This window comes from Sminthopsis crassicaudata, chromosome 3, assembly GCF_048593235.1.
Source record: "Sminthopsis crassicaudata isolate SCR6 chromosome 3, ASM4859323v1, whole genome shotgun sequence".
Taxonomy (NCBI): domain Eukaryota; kingdom Metazoa; phylum Chordata; class Mammalia; order Dasyuromorphia; family Dasyuridae; genus Sminthopsis; species Sminthopsis crassicaudata.
This window is the reverse complement of record NC_133619.1, coordinates 73,696,984-73,721,694: the sequence shown is the minus strand read 5'-3', so window position 1 is coordinate 73,721,694 and position 24,711 is coordinate 73,696,984. Positions and strand designations below refer to the sequence as shown.

At 33.6% G+C, this 24,711-nt stretch overlaps 1 protein-coding gene across 38 annotated transcripts in view; it reads left to right on the top strand.

Annotated features, from left to right (window-relative positions):
* The window catches only part of MAP2 (microtubule associated protein 2), a 352,478-nt gene that overhangs the window by 238,762 nt on the left and 89,005 nt on the right, over nucleotides 1-24,711 (top strand). For all 38 annotated transcript variants that reach the window (XM_074298861.1, XM_074298858.1, XM_074298859.1 and 35 more), the window contains one exon: nucleotides 14,462-14,743. In XM_074298861.1, the coding sequence (XP_074154962.1) occupies nucleotides 14,485-14,743 (259 nt within the window). In that variant the 5' untranslated portion in view covers nucleotides 14,462-14,484. Of the gene's footprint in view, nucleotides 1-14,461; nucleotides 14,744-24,711 lie in introns of those variants that run through there.

The following is a 24,711-nucleotide window of genomic DNA, read 5'->3' as shown; positions in this document are numbered from 1 at the left end:
TTTGGCTCAACCCTGGCTTAAAACAGAACTAGGGCAGATTAAGGTTGGAGTGTGCTACTCTTTATTAACTTCCAAGAAAGAAAAAACCCCAGAACACAGTCCAGAGACGATTCTACCATCACCAGAGAAAAAAGACACAAGAAGGACTAGGGCCAAAAAGCTACTATCTTGTTGCCTCTTCTCAGAAAAAAAAAAAAAAAAAGTCAAGAGAAAGCATTTCAGAAGCTATGGCTGAGGCCTTACCTACAATGTCTTGTTAAACAAAATTATGTGCTTCTTTGGGCTTTCTTTCTAGACCTGAGGCTGAATTCCAGCACTTGCCCTAAACATCTCAGCATGAGGACAGATTTCCTGTGGGATATTTTTTGCATTCAAAATTAAGTGAATAAATTTATTTCTATTCACAAATTGTGAGGCAGTTGCAACCCCAGACCCAAAACCTAAGCCTACTATTTTCTGACTTTATTATCTTGGTGTAATTGGAAGGCTTGACTCAGTCTGGCCCCTTATTAGTTAAGATTTGATTGGAAGGTCATTCAAAAATTAATATGAGGAAGATTACTTAGCTATAGCACAGAACTGATATTTAATTAAACAAGGATCCTTAACTTGGATGGACAAGGTCCCACTCACCTCCTCTTGGAAGTATGTCTTGGGAGCAGAATGTGGTGACTCAGAAGTGTTTAGTCTGACTTTTCATGAGTGGACCATTTTAGGGCCTTAAGTTACATGGAGCCATCAGAGGCCAACAAAAAATTTCATTAAGGAAACTCAGCCTTAGACTTCTAGGTTCAGGTCCCAAAGAGAGCTTTGTTGCTTTTCAGGACAAATACCTAATTTGCGTGACACCAGAGGTTAATAAAAATATTGTTCCAGCTATGTTGAGACTATTCATTTTTTCCCTCCTGAGCATCCACACATCTCTAATGAAGGTGCTGGACTAGATAATATCTAAGGTTCCTTCTCAATCCAAGTCTGTCTTCTTATGATCTTCTGATGATATTTTTTAGTGTATATGGCTTATGACCCTTCTGTAGAAAAGAACTATTTGTAGATTAGGTCTCCTTAAGTTCTGAAAATAGATTATTTAAGTTTTAGCATATTAAAACCAAAGTTTCAAAATGTAATTTGAATTTCAATTCCAATAATTCCAAATTCCAAAAATTATATATTTTATTTTTGCCTGAACAAGTGATTTTATCGGTATAGGAAATCCCAATGTAGGAATTTGCACAAGTTCTGGAAGTATCTGTCTTAGAGAGTTGTCTGGGGTAGTGAGAGTTTAAGAGACTTAATCAATTTATGTCAAGATTGAACCTGAACACAGGACTTAACAAAATTAATAACTGATTGTAAATAACTTAAAATATAATTTCAATTATTTTTTTTCTACTGAATATCTTTTAAACAATATCTTTTCAAAAAGACAAATCTCATTTTTAATCATGGGATGTGGGGGGTTTAATTAATTTATTTTTAGTCCTTGAATCAAGTTTTTATCTGCTCTTTTTTCCTGTCCTCATTGCCAATGATAACCCATGTACAAAGACACCCATTTTTGAAGCAATCAACAAATATAAATCCTGATATATGCCAACTGTACACTGTGGATGTGGGTTTGGGGGGGAAATTAAGATTGCCTAGTGTCAAGCAATCAATCAAAAACATTTGTTAAACTCTTACCATGTACTGCCAAAGTATTCATTTGATTCACCAGGTTCAGATTGATTGTTAAAAATTTTTTAAAAAAAGGAAAATAAACCACATTTTGGATGGTAATATGAAAGTACAGTCAGATATAAATTTGTCCATAGTCCCATCATGAATAAGGCAGAAATTCAGAGAATAAAAACATATGCCCATATACACATAATTTTGTTCTGTCCTATTTTTTAGTTAAAATTTTATTATTTTGTGGAATGCTAAATAAGTCAAACCATTTTCCTTTTGTAGAATTAGTTGGGTTTGTGTACTTCAATTTTTTTGAGCCTTTGTTTTGCTTTCACCAAATATATAATAATTATATATGTTTCATGCCTGGAGCATTCCACAAACTTTGTGTCACATCGAAAGGTCTATCAGAAAAAAAAAATAAAATAAAATAACATCATAAAAATAGACCTAATTTCCAGAACTCATTCAGAAATGCACAAAGGCATTTCTGTTCAAAGAAATAAGATGAGAGGTACATGATTACTGCCCCAGTTGGATCAGGTCTAAATTGTGAGGGAATTCTAACTGATAAGAATTCTACACACTCTCTTTTCCATCCAACTCATTTGGCATGGTGAACAAGTTTCATTTCAACTCGGTAATAGCCTTCTGAGTCACAATTCTGAACAACAATATGACAAGCCAAATGTCAGCAAAGATCACTTTCCCTAACTGGAAGCAAGAAAAATCTTCTGCTTTATGCATCAGGAAGTGGGGGGTGGGGGGGAGTAGGTAAAATTCTGTCTTTCCCCACAGGAAAAAAAAAAAAAAAAAACAAACAAACAAAAAATAGCTACTATTAGTAATTAAAATTGGAATCTAATTTTTTGTTCAAAGTTTTGGAATCTCCAACTAACTAGTAGAAAATGTGCAAAAACTATCTGGGAGCAATATTTCAGTGCTACTTTACTAGCCTAGGTGATATGTAATTAACATAGGTCTATAGGTCTAAACCTAAAGTAGATACTAGGCTTAAAGCTACTCTGCATTTGTTTGTTGAATGAATAGATAAAAATGATAATAATATAGCTAGCAATTACATAGTATTTATTATGGGATAGGCACTGTGATAAACATTTTACAAATATTTTCTCATTAATGCCAAATATAGTTCAAATACTCAAAGGACTTGTTCAATGAGTTCAAATGGAGCTCAAAACTCCTGAGCTGAAGAGATTCATGAGTCTCAGACTTCCATTTAGCATGGTTCATAGTACCATTGCCAAAAATAGTACCATAGTTACTGTGCTCTTCTCAGAACCCTTAGTGCTAGAAAACATGCTTTAGGGATAGTGTTATGGGAGAGTGTCTTCAAGATGAGGGCAGCCAAGATAATGAAGGATTCCATGTGAGGATTGATTGAAAACACTTGAGATGTTTATCCTGGTTAAGAGAGAATACAAGAAGATGTGATAAACATATTTAAGTATTAGTTTTTATAGTGCTCAAGTGAAAGAGGAATTGGATTTATTCCTCTTGACCCCAGAATTAGGATCATTGGACATGTTACAAAGAGATAAATTTAAGTTAGACATCAAGAAAAAAACTTCCTAAAAATGTACTTGTCTTCTACTACTGTGATCTGAACACATTTTTCTTAAAAACTGCTATTGTCTTCTCTTCCATCTTTTAAGCACAGATATTTTTAACAGCATTATAGAAATTATTTTTTAAAATTTTCATTTGTATCAGTGAGACTCTAGTCTTGATTAATTTTAATTATAATGCTGATAAAAATAATCCAAAATATTCAGCCAAAATATGTATGGAGTGAGTAATAAGTTTCAAATTATGTGTTTCTCTTAATTAATGCTAACCTGATATGGAAGGCCTATGTGCATTACAGTATTCAAAGCTTGCTCTAACATCTAAGATAACAGCATTAAAATATTCTAAGGCTGTAATGATTGGTGCAATAAAATCCCACAGAATATATGAAAACATTGTTCCTTGTCACAACATTGTCATTTTAAATACTATGGAGCTCACTTTTTGAAGCAATTGAGATCTATGACATCTTTTAAAGAAATGTCATGAAAATCCTTCTCACCATTAAACTTTTCAAATGAATTTCTCATTACTAAATCATTTCAATGTTTCACCTGACTCCAGTCTTTGGCTTTCCTGCATGCACAGAGTACCTCTAACACTTTCTGATATCTGTGCATAACATGCATAAGGTAAGTCCTCTCACTGTCCAGATAAGTTAATGAAGGTTTTCTGCCTTTTGTCTAGTACAGAGGTTCTTAGCCTTTTGTGTGTTATGGACTCTTTCTCTGAAGGATGTTTTAAAACATATATAATAAAATATGTAGGATTATAAAAAAATACAATTTGTTGTATTACTGTTATCAGATTGAAAAAAAGTTCAAGAATCCTAAACTTAAGAACTCATATTTTAGATAAAGGATTCTTAAATTAGACCTTATGATACCACTTTAAGGATTAATATTGCCCAGATCCCATGTCTCCTACTTATTCATTTAGTAATGGAAACAATTCAGGAGCTACTAGTCTGAAATCACAATTCAATAACCCTTTCTTCATTTAACAAACCACAACAATAATAATAAGTAGCAGTTATATGGCACTTTAAGTTTTGAAAAGTGCTTAATAAATATCTCAAATAAGGAAAGTTTTCTCATCTTTTCTCTGGATTAACCTTGATATGACAAGTATATTCAGTTTTTGTTATTGCTCTTTAAAATTGCTTTAGTATTAATTAGTCATATGTGATGGGGGCGATAGCCCCTTTAAGATTCCTTGTCTAATCTCCAACTTCCTTTGGGAGTGACCTTTGATTTTCAAGATCTGGTCAAAACCATCCTTTTGTATTCCTAGGGGAAAGATCCGTATCTGAGTCAGTTTTGGGCTGTACCCAGCCCCAACAGAATCTGAGCTGGCTTGGGTTTTCAGCCTTCAAGATCTGCTCAGATAGCCCAACCCCCACCTGGTAGGTTCTGGGTAAGGAGGAATCAACCTGGAACTCCACCCATATACCCCTTCTAGCAGATAAAAGAGCCAAGCAGGAATCTTCCCTTGTGGGAGAGTTGAAAGATGCCAGCATTACACTCTCTGTCCTGCAGCTTGGGGTGTATTTCCTTCTCTATCTAATGTCTTTCACTAACCAGACTTTAACCCTATAATAAACCTCTTTTTATCAATCTAGGTTTTCCGGCCTGTAAATTCATCTACAGGGGACTCTCGCCACCACTTTGTATCCTTGTGCCGAATCCTAAGGGGTTTCAGGGGAGCTCCGTTTGACTCCCTGTACCCCAATTCTGCCACTAGACCTCAATTAATCCTAAATTTAATGAGGTATAAAACCTCATCATTAGGTGTTTACCTTATCAATATGTACTTTTTTCCTGGCTTTATTTACTTTGCTCTGCCTTCATTTATGGAACTCTTCCCTTGATACTTTGAATTCTTTATATTCATCATTTTATATAGCAGAGTAACAATATATTATATTCCACAACTTGTTTAGTCATTCCTCAATGAATGGGCATCTACTTTCCTTCCAATTTATTACTGCCTCCAAAACTAGTTAGGAATGTTTTTTCTATAAATGGAATACTCTTATCTTTAATTTTCTTGGGATTTCTGGAGTATGGACATTTTAATCAATTTATTTTGATAGTTTCAACTTTCAATTATTCTTTTGAAAAGAATGTTGGGAGCATAAAACATTCACAACTCAAATATTTTACTTTCTTTTGGCATCAGTAAAAATAAAAAGTTTGCATTTTTATTTATTTCATCATAATTTTTATTTAAAATAGACAGTCAAGACTGTTGTCAGTCCTTTAGTAAAAGTAATTGTTTGAGAGCCAACAATGTGCTTAACATGTGTATGATTTTGAACTTCTAAGAACTAAGAATCCCCAGAGCCAAGTATAATTTGACTAATTGCAAAATAAAAGTTACCTTTGACTTCATTCAGGAAAGCATATGAAAATTAATAAGATAAGATATTACTGAAGATTCTTACAGTAGAAATATTGCACACTTGTATGAAACCATAAGCCATGGCTTTTCTTGCTATTCCTCATTGGCTGTGAAGCCACAGGACATTGTGTCTCCAGTCTCTGTGCTCTGCTCAGAACCCTTAGTACTGGAAAATATACGTTAGGGACAATGTTATGAGAGAGTAGAAATGGTCCATTAACTTCCATTGCTGAGAAGAACATTTTCTGGAAACATTCATTTTCTATACCAAATTTATTATAAATATGAAGTCATAGATGTTTGGCAACTAGCTTCTTTGGATTTTATAATATTTTATCATTCTAGGTTTTCTTTTTCAGATATATTGTACACCATGAAACACTATCTGTGGGCTTAGATATTTCTCATTTCTGGAGTTTAATAATAAGACAAATGCCTTTTTCTAATGCCATTTTCAGACAAATCATTTAATTAGCAATTTATTAAATACAACAATTAGGTAATTCCACTGCTCCTTTGGGGGCTTTAATCATCCCATAAAAACATTCAAGAAACCCTTCTCTCCTTGTACCATCTAAGGATTTCTTTTCTCCCTTCTGTCCCAGGGAGTTGGAGGGGGTAGATGAATTAAGAAGAGGAGAAAATGGTACAGAGCTTGAGATTTGTTAAGTGCCTTTCTGGCATAAGTACTCAATACTTGCATCTTAGGAGGTACTTCTGAGCATCTAAGTATCCTAAATGAAGCAGAAAATGTTTGTAGAGAAAGAACCACCTTACTTTAATTCCAATCTATAACCCATCTTTTATACTCATGAGAATAACATTTAGAGACCAAGTAGGTGTTCCACCTATCATTTATGCTGCATTGTACTTGTGATGATGGTGATTTCCCAAGGCTATGGTGTGACTAATCTTGCTTTACTACAGGGAGAATCTGTCTTTCCTTTTGCTGCTCTGTGGCTTACTGCATGGATCACTAGAAGCTTCTTCCTCTTCATAATAAGCATAAAATAACTGTTTATTTGTTTGTTTCAAAATTGCCAGGTGATTTAGCTGAATTATTACATCAGCCTTTTTTTCCCTTTTGTTTTTAGCAACCATTCTCAAACCTTTTGGTCTTGAGACTCCTGCCTTTTTATATTCTTCAAAATTATTGAGAAACTCCCTCTCACAAAGCAATTTTCTGTGGATAATATTGATAAATATTGTCAGTTATCAATTGACCAATCAATCAATTATATTTATCAATAATACTGCTCTAGAAACCTTGCTAATTCTTCCTAGATTTTTCTATATATTTTCTATTTATATTTTTTCTTTTCTTCTATTATTTTCCATTGTTATTTATGGTTGTATGTATTCTTGCCTGAATACATCTATCACATTCCTTCCAAAAAATTATAAAGGGGGAAATAAAAGTACTGAGGATTTTGAGATGGCAAACAACTCAAAAGTGATCAGAATGTGATAGGGAGACCAAATAGTCTTTTAAGTTTTTGAAGGCTTATGTTTCTAAGAACAAAGCCTGAGGTGGAATTAATGATTTGGGCTTAAAATCAATATTTTCTATTTCACATATAGCATATTCTATATCATAGTGATTTATACTGCTGTTTTATAATATATTTTACTTTGAACCAGAACTTGAGTTAGGACAGTAGACCACTGCAATATTGAGAGCCATTTGAGATCTCAGTAAGAATTTTTTAAGTCTTGTCTGTCATATAGGACTAGGCTAATGATATCCACAAAACTAAGAATAGATGCAAGGACATCATGGGAGAATGGGAAGAGCAGTTAATTGATAATCATAAGAGCCAAGTTTGTGTCACAACTCTGTTTAGTTACTATTTGTGTGACGTGTACAAATGACTTAATTTCTCTGGGTCTCATCTGCAATGTAAAGGTGGAGGAGGATTGAACCAGAGGGTCACTGAAGTCCCCTCCATATCTAATTCCTATTACCCTTTTGAATTCCAATGTACTTTTCTCAATGTGAGAGTTTTTAAATCATATTACAGAATTCCCCTCTTCTTGGGTTGTTTTGAACATTATTGTGATACTTCAGTGGTGTATATTTTGCCTTTGTGAGCATTGTTCATACCTTAAGCTCAGGGATGTGGAAGGGAAGGATATGCCAGATTGTACTAACCATCTACAGGTAAATAAAAAAAGACTAAGTAGGTAATCTCTGTGATGCAATGGACCCATCATCTTTACTTAGGCAATGAGAATTAAGATTCATCAAGAAACCCAAAAGGCAAAAAAGAAACCCAAAATGCCAGTTCGGATCACTTTTGGGTTGTTTGCCATAAGCATTTCATTTCCTTTATAAAAATTTTTGGAAGGAATGTGACAGCTGTACTTCATTTCCTTATAGCTTCCAGTCCTTAGGATACAATGTCAAGGGAATTACTTTTTAAATGAAATTCTAAAGTGGAGAAACAAGCTTATCTATTTCTTATTCACTGACAATAGAAAAGATGGGATTCTCTCTCTTCAGATTATACTACCATAAGAGTCTGACTCTCTTAATAGATTATACCTTTCTAGGTGAGAACTCATCTGTTTTTAATATACCTTGCCAAAGAAAGTGTCAGTCCTTAAAGTGAGTCTACAGAAGCATGTTGTTTGATTACTTTGGGTATAGTAAGTCATTGGAGATCCTTGTCTTACTTTTGAAAGTCATCATGTACAGTAAAATGATTTTGAGTAAAAAAGATTTCGGTCTAATCTCAGGTCACATTTATTTACTTGCTTTACGAATTTAGGCAAAATATTTATAACTTCTCTAGGTTTTAGTTTCTTCATATGCAAAATGTGTGAGTTCCATAAATAATATGTAAAGGCTCTTCCAACACGTTAACCCTTTGATCATAGTTACAGCAACAAACAGGAAATTAGAAAAATACAATGAAGACTGAGGTTTTTAAAAACGCTAAATATATTTTATACTAGTAAAATCATATGTATGCCATTAGAAATCATACATAGAAATCTATGCATTTAAAAAGTTCTCAAAAATTAAGCAAGTTTTGATGTACATTCAGTATGGAAAATATTGCATATATACTTATCAGTCTACCTTGAATACATGCATATGTGTAGATAACATTGTCATCAGAAATATCATGTGAATGATCCTACAATGTTATGTAAGTATCTCAAAAGAAACATAACTAAAAATAAAATGTTAGAAATAACTGTACACAGTGGGTTTGGGAAAATTAATTGAAAGATTATAGATTTAGATTTAAAATTTGAAGGGACTTTAATTCTTCTCATTTTACAGATAAAACTGAGACTCAAATGGGTGAATTGAGTTTGCCAGTGGAAATGACAAGTCAGAATTTCTACTTATGTCCTCTTATTATAATTCTAGAATGAAACTATAGAATTATAGTTCTATATTAATCATATAGAATTTAACTGATTCAATCATTCTTGAATTTACTTTATAACTTAATTGGTTAAATTACTTTATGTCTGTCTGGAACACTAATTATTTTTCAATTATGGAAATATAGTGCTTTTATTTTAGAGTATTTTGTACACGATTCAAGAGCAACATTATGCCTATATAATAAATGTATATATCTGTTTGAGAGAGAGAGAGAGAGAGAGAGAGAGAGAGAGAGAGAGAGAGAGAGAGAGAGAGAGAGAGACTCTGATAAGTATAGACCTCAAATTATAAAGCTAAAGCCTTTGATAGTATGAAAGGAATGAGTGGTAATTGCACAGACTTTTATTTTCACAAATTAAAGTATTGCTTTGGTGATATTGAGGGGTATGCTTTTCTAACAATCACAAAACAGACAAATCAATTGCATACACTTTTTGTATGCCAAAGATTAAATCCTAGAAGTATATTAAAATGGTCTTTTGGCTTTAGATGGAAAATGCCAATTGCCTCTGGAGAGAGACCTATGGAAACTGAATTGGTCAGTGCATACTATTTTGACCTCTTTTTTTTCTATTTTTTTTTCTTGTGGGTTTTCCCCTTTTGTTCTGATTTTTCTCTCCCAACATAACTCATATGAAAATCTGGGGGGAAAATGTTAATTTATAACCTAAACTTTTTAATGTTCTTTCATCATGTTTTCCTTCAAAGCAGTATATGGGGAACCATATAGGTTTTTGTGGGTGGTAACCTTTTTGATGAGATCTTTGAGATTCTTGGTCTTAGAGTAAAGCACTTTGGCAATATTGAGCAGCATATTTGTTACTCTGTTGATCTTTCTGGGACCTGACTCAAATAAGCATTCTGAAACAGCTTAGCTCCATGTGACTAGCTTGAATGTGTATGAAATATTCACTTTTGCTTCAATATTTAGAGATCCATTACTTCATTGTTTGGATATATGTTAGAATTACAAAGTGAGAACTCAGGTTAAAGGTGCAAACTTCTTTTAAACATGTAAACTCTACCTCAGAAGTTCAAAGGTGTAAACTCCCTCCAAAGGCCTGAACCAAAGGTGTGAATTCTGAGCCAGAGAATTGTTTAGACAACCTGAGTTCTCACCTTGTAATCCTAACAAGTATATGCAATCCAATGACAAATAAAATTTCTCCAACTTGATAAACTATCTTGAAGAATTTTTGTGGACAAAAAATTCATCAATTTATGGCCAAGTTAATAATAAACTTCTCTAGACTTAATCAGACTGATCCTCAAACAACAGTTTTTGATAGTGACAATTAAGAAGAAATAAAAAAGGGAATTCAATTCTGAGAAAATGGACTTTAAGATATATAAATGTCTAGATAGTACCTTGATTCTCTAATGTTTGTGAGTTCAAAACTGCCAACAAATAAACACATTCCATGTCCTACTCAATTAACAGACCAAAACCCATAGTAAGCAAATTATTTTTACCAATTTATAAGCTATGGATCATTTCTTATTATGACATCACAAACACTTCTGCACTGAGTTTCTCTAAAATTTTAGAAAAGCATTTGATAAAGTTTTTTTTTTAATTTAAATTAAATGATAGTACAATTATTATTCCTTCAAATGCTTCAAATGTTGGCATTTCTTAATGTACTATCCCCAAATTAACTAATGTGTAATTTTCTTTGCAATAATATTTTTAATTAAAATAATGAATGGATGTTTGTAGTTTTAATTATTGTTAAACTTTGAATTGTTTGAATAGCAATACTCAAAGAATAGTCATTAATGTTTCAGTGTCTTTTCTTAAAGAGTTCTCAAATGGACTGCCCCATGATCATTGTTTAGCTCTTTCCTGTTTCCTATTTATATCTGTGTCTTGAACAAAGGCATGGCTGCTGCACTTAAAAAACTTGAAGATGACCCAAAATTCAGAGAGGTAGCATACTAAATGACACAGTGATGAACCCAAAGATATTGGCAAGTTGCAACATTAGGCTGAACCTAATAAAATTATCTAATGAAATAAAGTAGTGATAAATATAAAATACTTTATTATGGTTAAAAATTAATTTCATAAATATGAGATGGGGAAGTATGACTAGATTGTGACTTATCTGAAAAATAAATCAGAATTTTAATAAGCTAATAATTTGGTATGTGGCTATATAGCAATTTCATGAGTATGAGAAATTGTAGCTATATAACAATTCATCTAAAAAAATGATTTGGATTCAATAAGTTGCCATAAAAGCTTAATATGAATCAATTGTTTAATATGCCAATCAAGAATTCTTGGATTACTAAGAGAGATAGCATAGTGCCCAAGAAGTAAAGAGTGATATTTTCCATTGTTACCTATCCAGAAAGACCAGATCTAGTGTACTGTGCTTAATTTTAAGGCACCAAATTTTAGGTATAATAGAGTTATTTTGCTTGGAAAAGAGAAAAATTTAGGGGTAATATTTAACCCTCTCTATTTAACTGTGAATATTTTTAAAGATTGTCATATAGAATTAAAATTAGATTAATTTTTTTTTTCCTGGATCCAGAAGGAAGAACCAGGGAACTCTGTGTAGAAGTTTCAAAGGCATAAATTTAGGCTCAGTGCAATACCCCTAACATAGCTGTTCCAATGCGCAATGAACTGCTTCCAAGAGTTGATATAATGGGTTTCTCTGTCTCTTCTATCTCATCAATCAAAAGCAGTATGACCACATGTCTGGTATGTTGCAGAGAGAAGTGTTATTCAGATATAGAATGAACTTATTGGTCTTGAAGTCTCTTTACTGAAATTTTGTGAGATTCTTTGATTTGTAAATACATAGTTTAGAAGTATTAAGATCATGTGCTTCAATAAATATTTAAATATCAGATTGTAAAGGGAGAAATTTTTGTCATCTCCATCTCCTATAAATATCTATGAATATCAATGAATTAAGATGTTTCTTATAACATAGATTCTGATTTGGTTTCTTTATTTGTTAAAAGCTTTCAATCATTCTGCATTATCTGCCAAAGTTTCAGCTCCTTAAACCTGACTGTAGTGGTTTTTGCAACTGGTACAACTTTATCTATTGCATTGTATTTCATATTATTGATCACTACATGCTTTAGATGCCACCTAGACTCTACTATGCATCTTGTATTCCTGGAACTCCTTTATTTTACACCTTGGACAGCTAAAAACCTTGACCATCCATTAAATTGCTGTTTATATATCAATATCTCCATGATACTTACTTTATATTCCTTTTGGAAATAATATTTTTCTTTATATTTTTGAAAGTTTAATATTTTTAGAATCTGATAGAATGTGAATTGAATTGAAAGGACTCCTGACTGAGGCACTACTGCCACCTGGTGATACTACTATCACATTGCAAGTTCAGGACTTTTCAAAAAGGAATAAATCTTTTCATGACCTTTGAATCTGCCAATTTAAACTTAGTATACAAACACCATTCAATTCAACAATCATGTATTAGGCATCTACCATGTTCATGGATCTTTATCAAGAAATTAAGTACAATAATAAAATAAAACATAGTACCTGTCCTCAAGATGCTTATAATCTAATAGGAGGGATGTGGATGTCAATGTATATATGTGTTTGAATAGCTATCTATAATGTCACAAGAATGAGATAAGTACAAAAGAGACTTGTATGAGAAACTTGAGGACAAATAGATCATTTACAACTAAAATCAATGAAGGTTTTATGGTGGTTACAGGCACTTGTAATGTGGGTTTTGAAGAAAAGGAAGTATTTTTTCAGGCATATAGAAAGAAAGGGTAGGGTCTTTTCAGATGTGAGGAACGGTTTAACTAAAGGGCAAAATCAAAAAAGGAAAATGTTATTGATGCAATTTGGCTGGAATGTTACCTTTTTGAAGAGGAGTATTTTGGGATAGGTAGAATGAAGCCAGATTGTGCAAGGTCTTGAATTCTAGAATAAAAAGTTTATGCTTGGTTGGTCATAGGGATCCATTAAGGTTTGCAATCAGGGAATTGATATGAGCATCATATCATCAGGCATAAGTGTAAAAGATAAATTGAATAGGGAAAAATCAGAGGCAGGAAAACCAGTCAGGAGACTATTATTCTTAAAAAGAGATTTTGAGAGTCTGAAATAGTGAGAGAAGAAAAGAGGAAACAGAAAAAACTGCCAAAACAGATTTAACATAACTTATTGGATGGATGGATGGTGTGTAAATGAAAAAAAAAAAAGGAGCATCAGATAGGATGTTAATATTTTGAACGTGGAAAAATCACTGTACTAGGAGGCATGATATCTGTTTTCATATCTCTACTTAACTACATATTTTTATGTGTTCTTTGGCAAATCATTTAGCTTTTCTAAGTATTAGTTCTGTGTAATGATATTAGAAACTGTCTCTGATTCTCTGGATGTTTGTAAGAATGTGTTTGGCATATTCTTTTGCAGTTAGTACATTCTTCTTCAATTTGTATATATTTTTGTACATCCTTTATTAAAGTCTATTGAATTGGAAAGTCAAGCACTGTTTATTTTAATCATTGAATTCTAGCTTTGAATTTTGCATAGTTAGTACTGCCTCTTTGAAGATAGAGAATGGAACCCAATAACATCTTAAAACCCCTGCTAATCTTAAACCATACAACAAGTTATAGAATGTTAACAAGATTATATCACAGTCTCTGATGACTTTCATTAAGATTGGTTACAAAATACTTTTCATAGAGTTAAATCTATTTTTTATTTATTTTCATTATAAAAGTATTGATGAAATCACACACACAAACACACACACACACACACACACACACACACACACACACACACACAAATCCAAAATTAAGATGAACTGAAATTGTTTTCTAAAGAAACTTTCAGATTGTAGCATACTGGAAGATACAGTACTAAAAGCTATAGCAATTTTCACATTCTAGCATTTCATTTTTTATCATCTATCCCTTACAAATCCTACATATACAGAATTGAATTGCAATCATTCTTTTGTCTTAATACTTAAAATGTCTAATAAAGCTAAGTTATAATATATATTTTACCAGTGTCATCATCTAATTGTATTCTGTATTGATCAGTTCTATATTCAAGGCATCCAATTATAAAAAAAAAAACCTCATGCTCAACTGTATTGATTTTCTAATTCTGAAAATTTATCAAAAATCTGTTGTTTGAAATAAGGATGACCTATATGTATTTTAATATAGTAAGCAGTATTTAATATATCTGTATATGCTTATCTGAGACTAATGGAGATAACTTTGATGATTTTTCTGTTTCATTGGCTATTAGTGCTCTATAATTTCCTAATATTACTCATTAGAGATGGCTTCTGTAATAGGACTAGAACACTGCTGAGATGATGCTGATGTTTTAACCTGCTCTAATTACAGGAGAGGTCAAAAGGGAGAAAAGAATGGCAGATGACCGGAAAGATGAAGCTAAAGCACCTCACTGGACATCAAGTCAACTGGCAGAGGCATCTTCCCATCCACATTCACCTGAGCTTAAGGAACAAGCAGGAGCAGGGGATGGAATAGTCCGAAGCGCCAATGGATTTCCATACCGAGAAGAAGAAGGTGGCTATGGAGGTCATGGGCAACAGGGTACCTATTCAAGAACCAAAGAGAATGGGATTAATGGAGAGCTCACCTCAGCTGAAAGGGAAACAGCAGGTAAATAAAGGTTTTTCTTTCTCACACCTTGATTTCTGGTTTTAAATCAATGTTATCTGAAAAGAATTTAGACAGCATATTTTCTTTCACTGTTAATGAATTTGAAATATAAATTATACCAGGAAATAGAAACTGAAGAAGATGATAAACTATGAGGGGAAAGAGAAAACATGTTTATAAGATAAGCTGGATAAAAATATATCATTTATTTCCTCCTTTTGTTTGTTAACTATTACAACTTCATTTTATATTTTAATAGAATGAGTTATTTAGGTGTGACTTTTTAAAAAATCTAGTAACTATTTACATCCATCCCCCATTACTAATGTCAAAATTTTAAAAACTTAAAGAGCTTTTGTATGATTATTGTTTTAAGTGAGAACACAGAATACTACTATAATTCATGCTAGATAACATTTATTAATGACAGATCTGTCAGTCATGTTACTCTCTTGCCTATAAATGGAGGAAATCATTTCCATCCACTAAAATGCTGCTTCAAACTTTTTTTTTTAATGTAATTTGCAATTTCTTGGTACAATTATTTTGTATATCTCATTATTCTATGATTCAGATTCTGGTTGGTGTATTTTCAAAGGACAATTTAAGTCATTTGTTACCTACCCACATTGAAACTTTGACTCCATACAGTCTCAAATCACTTTTATTGATGTTATTATTAACAAAAATATTATTAGCTAATGTTTTAGTGACAATACACCCCTATGCCTGTAACAAATAAGTCTGAAATAATTAATAGATTGGGGCTCAATCTGCATTTCAAATGAGATCAAGTGAGATAATATATGTAATGTGCTATACCACTTTAAAGTGTTATGTAATTGTGAACTATTATTGCTCCCATTATTATTTCAGTGACCATGTGCCTTTAATGATAAGTATTTACTTGCATAGTAACTTGCACAGATACTATTCTGGAAAATTAAAGGAACCTTAAACATTCAATAGAAAGATAATCTGCTTCTGAAAATCATCACCTAATCTGTAAAATACTATTCTCTGTATAGTCACTAGAATTTATTGAGTTCCTTCTGGTTATGAAGCACTATACTTGGTAATGTGGGGAAAATACAGAAGAAAAGGAAAATGAACTTTACTCTTCTTTAGTTATACTTCAAGTAGGAAGAAAGAATACACACACACACACACACATACGCACGCATGCATGCACACACACACACAAAGTCAAAGGAACCCTTACAGAGCACCTATTCATTCTTTCCAAAGTTTTTGAGTATCTACCTGCTTAGTGCCAAGCCATGAATATGATACATTCCCTTTTCCCAGGGAGCTTATTGTCTCTGATGAGAAATCATAGAATCATAAATGGAGAGTTGAAAGGGATCCTAAAGACCATCAAGTGCAACCCTTTCATTTAACATAAGAAAACTGAGTCACAGAGAAGCTAGGTGACTCATCCACCAAACTAGTCAGTGTTGAAGGCCAGATTTAAACTATGTCCTCCTAACTCCAAGTCTATCATTCTAATCACTATTCCATACTGTCTCTCCCAGATAAGACATAAACATGAGTAACTATGAAAAAGTCAGGTCTGATATAATAATTATATGAATAGCATACATAGCCTGAATATAATATGAGTACAAAAGAAGCAATAGGTTTCTTTTTACCGGGTTGATTGGTTAAGGCATTACCTTTTGAGAAAAGATGGAAACGTAGAATTTCAGTAAGTGAAGGTACAGGGAAGATACTGAAGACAGAGTGAAATCAATGGGAGAGTTATGTTACTTCATAAAATGGGTATGCCCAGGAATAAAAGTAGGAATTAGAAGATTATATGCAAGATTCATTAGCATGAGACTTGAAAGATCTCTGAAAGAAATAAAAAAGGAAAGCTGGAAGAAAAAGTAAGAAAGCCCCTGAAGGATCTAGGATGAGGAATTTGAGCAGACAATAGAAAATCACTAGAAATTCTTAAGCTTAGAATAATATTTTAGCCAAAGAGTGTACAATAAATGGGAGCAATGGATACTCAGCTGCAAGGAAAACCAATTAGGAAGCTGGTGAGGAAGAATATAGTGTTAAAAACAATGGAAAAGAAGGATCAGTTCAAATAGATGCTGCAAATTACAAACTGAAATAGAAATTGAAATCTTTTCTATCTATAGGTGCCATTTGCTAAATTTTTTTGACTTTTTTTCCCCCTAATATAATAGATATCTAGATAATCTGTTGATGTATTCATTGTAAGTAACTCATTAATGAACTCTTGATACTGTCTAGGTATGGTGAAAACATGTAATTCAATTAAATAAATGAAGCAGTCAAATTTGAGGTGATCTTATATTCATGAATGTAAAGATGTAGTATTGAGTTTAGCCATTTCATTCTGCTTCCATTTCTGAGAAAAGGTTATAAATCAAAATATAATTTAGAAACCTCTCTGGTTAAGCTTTTTGGATTTTAGGATTAATAATTAGTTCAGGGAAAGCAAGGATTAATAAAAGTGATACATGTAATGTGTGCATATATATACACATAGTAATCTATGTATAAATACATGTCCATGTTCTTACCACCATTGTGATTCTGATTTCAAAAAATTTATGTATGCAAAGATACCTGTAAGGAGCATGCTGAATATAAATAGAAATGTGTATTCACTACAAAGCATGATGTGTTTTTAGATAAAATTATATCAAGAAATTAAAATTGAAATATTAGGTCAGATAAGATTTCTTCATGAGCTCACAGGCTCAATATTTTAATAGGCAATTTCCTAAATATTTATTTCTAATGACTAGAGTAAGTTATCTAAAAATAATGATCAACTAGCTTATAAATCTCTGGTTCATCACATTTCAGATATGTTTTAGGTACTTATTATGAATATACATATTTACTTATCATCATAAGATCATGGTTCTATTGTTAGAAGCATTTTAGGTGGGTCTACTATGTTCAAGGCATCATAGCAGTCTCAGAAATTGATTCCATATTCTCAAGGAATTTACATTCATCTGGTGAAAACAACATAACTTAATATAAAATGCAATAGAGAGAGGCATACAGACAGAAACAAAGAGGGAGAGAAAGAGGGAAGAGAGAAGGGAGATAGAGAGACAGAGAGGAAAGAATGGAGGGGAAAAGATGCACATCTATGTAAATAAAATTTTCCTAATGAAAGGCCAGACTTAAGCTAAGCCTTAAAAGGTTAGGTTTGCAAGAAGTGAAATTGAGGGAAGAGTATTTTAAGCCAGAGAAACAATCTGCTTAAGCTAGGGGATGGCTGGAATGTAGTGTGTGAGAGGAAGTCATGAGATCATCTGGAAAAAGAAGGTGGAGATTGTGAAGGTAGAAATTGGGATTTAAATGCTGAAAAGGGAAGTTCGTATTTTATTCTAGAGACCATAAAGAGCCATGAAAGTTTCTTGAGCAAGTATGTTATGTGATCAGATCTCTCTATTTTGAGATATGAATCTGGCAAGATTGAAGAGGGAAGAGAGTGAAAACAGAGGAATTCAGTTGCAGAATTGGAAGGCGCAATACCTAACTAAGTACAGTCTCTTTCCATACTAAAATCTGCTCTACAAAATTTCTTGACAGCTTCTGCTTTGAAAACTTCAAGGGTCAGTTATATCATTCTATAAAAACCAACACATTAAAAAAAATGTTGGTTCCCTCCCCCCAAGTACTATCAAAATCCGCCTCTCCCTGACTTTAAATTATTCCTAGTTCAGTCCTTTGAAATTAAAAAAAAAAAAAAAAGCCTTTTCTATCTTTGACCTGAAAGACCTTCAAATATTTGAACAGAGCTATAATAATATCTCCCCACTCCAGGTCTTTCCCCCAGACTAAACATTTTGCATCCCTTCAAGGATTTCTCAAATGAATGGTTTCAATACCCCTCATTATCCGAGTCACCCTCCTCTAAATTAACTTTAGTTTGTCAATGTCTTTTCAAAGAGATTGCTTTATTGGGGATTCTGATTCATAGCACTGGTGAATTTACTCAATATAATATATTGATATAAAAACAAGCTGAGGTAAATGGTTCTATAAGGAGAATCAGCAATGGAGTCACCTCTTGGGTTCCTGTCCTAATGGCCCACATACAAACTTAAGAACCGATATCTCTATTTATGATTGCAAGTGACTCTGCATAAGTGTGACTTGTTGCCACAAAGATTGTATGATTTTATATTCAAATTTCTTGTGCATGCTTTACAAATAAAATAGACAAGTCTAAAATAAGCAAAGTCCCACAAACATGAATATTCTAATCATGATCAAGTCATATCCAAACTGGATATCTGCATAAGTACAATTCCTTTGGTGCCTCATGGTGATATTTTTAAAAATTCAGTCGATATTCCCAACTTTTTTTCTCTTATCTCCCTCCTTCCCTCACCCTCCCTCTCTCTCCCTTCTTCCCTCTCTCTCTCCATACATATGTGTGTGTATGTGTGTGTGTGTGTGTGTGTGTGTGTGTGTGTATAGTCAGATCAAGGCAGATTCTAATGCTCTTAAGTCTCTAATGCTCTTTTCTTAGATACTATAGTTTTACTAGAACAGCCCAAAATGGCACTAATTTTTTTTTATCAGACTTGTTACATTGTTCATAGGAGTATTGCATTTAGAATTTGAAAGGACCTTTGAAATTACCTTGACCACCTTCCTCTTTTTATTGATGAGATCACTGAACCACAGAAAAGGAAGATGGCAGCCTAAAGTCACATGTCTAGTAAACAAAAACTAGTATTAAAACCCAGAATTCTTTTCACTATATTAGATTGCCACATATGACACGTCTTTTCAATTAAATTAAAACTTTTGGTTATTCATTGTAGAATAACTCCTGTTGCCCATCCTTTCCTAAACTTTATACATTTTCCTTCCTGCTCCCCACCCTGGAATCTAAATGCAGATAGATAGATAGATAGATAGATAGATAGATAGATAGATAGATAGATAGATAGATAGAGATAGAGATAGAGATATATAGATATAGATATAGAAATAGATATATAGATATGTATGTATATATCAATATTAACTTTTATTTTGTAATTTTAGGTGAGTTTTTTCAACATACTGATTGTTTTTGTGTCTTGGTTATCTTTGCTAACCTTGTCTTCATCTGAATCTTTAAAAAAAAAAGTCTGGAATAGACTGGCACAGGAAACTTAAACAAACTGTGGATTCATCAATCTCAGCTCTCAAGTAGTCCACATCTCTATGTCTTGAGAGACTATGCAATGCCTTATTGAAATACTAAAACTATTATTTCTATAGCATTCATCTTACCTACTAGTTAAGTAACCTCATAAAAAATTAATTTTGCTTCACTTAAATAAATTCATTCTACCCCTTAGCAATTGCTACTTCCTCTTTCTGAATATTTACAAATCATATGGTTCATGAAACATTTTGATTTTTCCCCCTGAGGAACAGACAGCCAAGTATCTATACTTTTTGGAACCATTTTCTTTCTCTTTTGAAAATAATGTTATTGTTGACCAGTGATCCCTGTCAGTCATCTCTAGTCAAGATCCATAGTTTCTCCAGAGAAGAATAGGAGGCAGAGCAAGAAAGGATGGTTCGGAAGTCACATGTATTTCTGGTTCTGCCACTAGTGACCTACCAAATGAAGAGAAAAGAGTTCTAATTTGTTTTTGCCTTAGTTTTACCATGACTTAAGTCATGGTAAAACAAATTTATGAATCAAATTGAGATGCCTAGATACATATGTGTGTATACACATATAAAGAGTTGATTTAATTGTCAAATGTCTTGTCACCACCTTGCTAAAAGATTCGGAACAATTTAGTAAAACTCCTATGGCCTCAATTTCCATTCATATATAAAGATATCTAGATAAGAGGTGACAAACTTGCAGATACAGATCAGAAAACTCCCAAGTGCTGGTCAAAACAGATTAAGATGTAGTGTAAAATAAATAAAAATATAATTAAATATAGATGACTAATTGGTGACTTTCTAATTTGATATAATCTGCAAGAATTCATTTCCATCTGAGTTTGACATCCCTGCTGTACCTAGGAGAGGAGGAAATGAGATGAGTAAGGGGGAGGAAGGGAGAGATAGAAAGAAAAGAAAGGAGAAGAGAAAAAAAGATAAAGAGTCAGAAAGACCAAAAAAGAAAGACACAGAGAGAGCATCAGAGAGAGATGAAAGACAGAGAAATGAGAGATTTGAAAGAGATATGTGGGGAAAAGTGTAAAATTAAGACTTCATGAGGGTAAGCAATTCCATTAAAGAAAATCCTCCCACCAATGTAAATCAACAAGTGTTTACAACTTATGGTTTTAGGGAATTGCCTTGGGTACTGAAGGGTTAAGTGGTATGCTCAGAGTCATAAATGCTGCATTGAGTTGGCTCTGAGTTATGGAGAAGCAGAGTTTGAGGACTGATAAGGAGTAGTAGGCAGCCTTAAAGAGGGAAGTAGAGAGACATGAGGAAGTGGTAACAGGGAAAAAGAAATAGGAATCCCTGTGGCACTACATAGTCCCAGACAATCTTCTGTGTAGGAATGATATACTTATATTGCATATAAAGAAGTCAGAGATTCCCTATGCAGACATACATTCTTTCTGTTATGCTCAGCCAGCTTGCAGAATGTGATTAGTGGATGCTGCCCAGTCCCAATTCTATCATACATACACTTTTCAGATATGTTCAACATCCTTTCCCAATAAGAAAAATGTAGTTTAATTTCCAACACAGTGTGGGAGAGGAGGAAAAGGGGGAGACAGACAGGCAGACAGACATACAGCTGACATAGAGACAGAGGCAGAAAGGACAGAGAGACAGGCAGCTGACAGAGAAAAAAACAGAGACAAAGACAGAGACACACAAACAGCTAACAGAGAAACAGAAACAGAGATAGACAGGAAGAGACAGAGAAACAGAGCTGACACACACAGAGAAACAGAGACAGAAGGACAGAGACAGATAGTTACCAGAGAGACAGAGACAGAGAAAGGGAGATACAGAGAAAGAGAGATAGAGGGAAAGACAAAGAGACACAGAGACAGAGACAGACAGCTAACAGAAACAGAGACAAACAGACATAGAGATCGACAGACAATTGACAGAGAAACAGAGACAGACAAAGAGAGACAGACAACTGATAGAGACAGAGACAAAGACAGACAGCTCACACACACACACACACACACACACACACACACACACAGACAGAGACAGAGAGAGTGAGACAGAGATAGAGAGAGAGAAACAAAGACAGACATCTGACAGACAGAAACAGAGACAAGGGACAGAGAGAAAGACAGAGAATCAGGGAAAGAGACACAGGAAAAGGCAGACAAACAGGAAGAGACAGAGAGAAATAGAAAGAGAAGGAAGGAAGGGGGAAAGATAGAGAAACAGAAATAGATGCAGGAAGAGACAAGATACATAAGACATTCCTACATGGGTAAAGGAGTATGTGGGGGCGTGTGAATGACAAAAAGACAGAGACTGAGAAAGGAAAGAGAGAGGGAGGGGGCAGAGACAATGATAAATACATATAAAGGGATAGAAAAACAGAGACAAAGAGGCAGGACATACCTATACTGCTAAAGTGGAGGCGGGGGAGGCCCATGTGTAGGTGTGATAGAAATAGAGAAATAGAAAAGAAAGGAGATGGAGGGAAGGAAGGGGGAGGGAGTGAGACATTCAGAGGCAGAGAAAGAAACACAGAGACAGAAAGAAGCAGAGAGAGAAAGAAAACACAAGTAAAGGTGAGTGGGTTGATGTGGGTGTGTACACGTGAGGAGTGTGTGTGTGTAACAAAGAAAAATGAAGGGAGAGGCAGAGAGAGAGAGAGAGAGAGAGAGAGAGAGAGAGAGAGAGAGAGAGAGAGAGAGAGAGAGAGAGAGAGAGAGAGAGAGAAAACAGAATTAAAGGCAGACAGAGGCAGAGAGAGTTAGAGACACAAGCACATGAGCTTGCACAGGTAATGGGAGGGAGGGTAATGGATGTGGGTGATATGTCCAAAGATGTCCAGTCCAGATAGGCTTGTTTGTGAGGGAGGAAGAGGGGAGGACATAGGAAAGTGAAATTGTTATTGTGTGTGGATCTATGCAAGTGAGGACCCCCCTTAAATCTTGCTGATAGGAATGTGAATGCATCAAAGCCAAACTGCCATCACAGAAGCAGGGAAAGGGGGAAGGGAGATTATATGGGGAAGGGAAAGATGTTGGTACTAGGAAACTGCAGAACAAAGCATCAGGTGAAATGAGGAAAACCAAATTTTGATCCAGTCTTGGATTTCGGTCATAGCCTTGATACTTATTAACTAAATGACCCTAGATTCTAGGTTTTTTTTTCATTTATGAAATAAAGACATTGTATCATTTGGCCAATATGGTCCCTTCTAATCCTAAATCTATTCTCCTCTGATCCATTATATTTTTTATCTTCGTAGAAAGATTTTGTAGCCTATTGAGAAACAACAATTTTAGCAAAATTGCCAGTTTCTTAGGCATAGTTTTAATTTTTTTTGTATTAAGGAAACTGGGTGGGGGGAGGGAGAGAATCAAATCATTGAGCTTGAAAGAACTGTCAGAATTTCTATTCATACTCTTTCATTTTACAGATTATATTACTGAAACCCAGAGAAAGACCATTCTAGTTCATGGTGAGGCTATAACCCAGAGCTCCTGAGATTAAAGTCCAATGCTTAAAGCAGTGGCCAATTTGTTTTTGTCTTCTGCTAAAGAAAAATATCGTGTTAGGTTGCTTTTCTAAATGATAGAAGTTTAGAATGCTAGTTCTACATTTTAGTGTGAAGGAGAAAGGAAGGAGGCAGTTCTGAGATGTTTATAGATGTGGGGCATTGAAGCATTTAAAGACAACGTTTTCGAGCTTTTAGACTATTGTAATGTATGATCCTTTGAATGAGACTTAAAATTATATAGGAGATGGAGTATGCAGTGACCACTTCTCAAAAAGTGCAATGGGTAGAGTGACTGGTTGATTTGTATTTAGTTAGATTAACATCAGATATTTCACAATACGATGTGAATCACCCACCTTTTCTAAATATCCCCTTGTTTCATCATAGCATCCTCTTAATTATTTTTTTGTTTCTTTCTCACTCCCTACCAACATAATTAGAGGTATGGGGCTATCACTATACAGTAAAAACTTGTTGTTTTTATGTTATATGTTATATATATATATATATATATATATATATATATATATATATATATATATATATATATATATATATATATATATTATGTTATATATATTATATATATGTATATCTTTATGGTAAATTTTCTGTAACAGCTAAAGATTTTTCCTTCCTAATTCCCTAAAACAAGCTTGTTAGAATTATATGTAAAATATAACTAACAAAAAAAAAAGAATTTGAAACAGTTCCCTCTGACTACAATATGTTAATTTCATTGCATAGACTTTGTGACGATGTTTAAAGCTGCTTATAGACCATCTTAACTATCTGTTTCTTGAATGAATTCTGGTCCCCATCCCCCTTTATCATAAGGGCTAGAATGCTGGACTTGGACTCAAGAAAACCTTATTCAAAACTTACTTCAGAACATTTACTGCCTGTGTCACTCTAGGCAAATTACTTAAGTCTCCAAGCATGAGTTTCTTTATCTGGAAAGATGATAATTGTAGTACTTACCTCAAAGCTTAGTGAGACTCAAACGAAACAGTGCATCTAAACCTATCTGCAAATCTTAAAGTGGTACATATATGTCTGTAATAATTAATCTCAGAGCTCCCCTACATAGATCTATGTTTGTCTACAACAATTTTTTTACATTTTGACTTTCAAGTAATAAATGTATATAAATGGTTAGATTGACAAATTAAAGAGAGAAAGAGAGAGACAGGGATAGAGACTGATACTGAAAGAGACCTGAGAGGTGAGGAGAGACACTTATCAAGTGCTTACTCTGTACCAGATAGTGGTAAGTATTGGT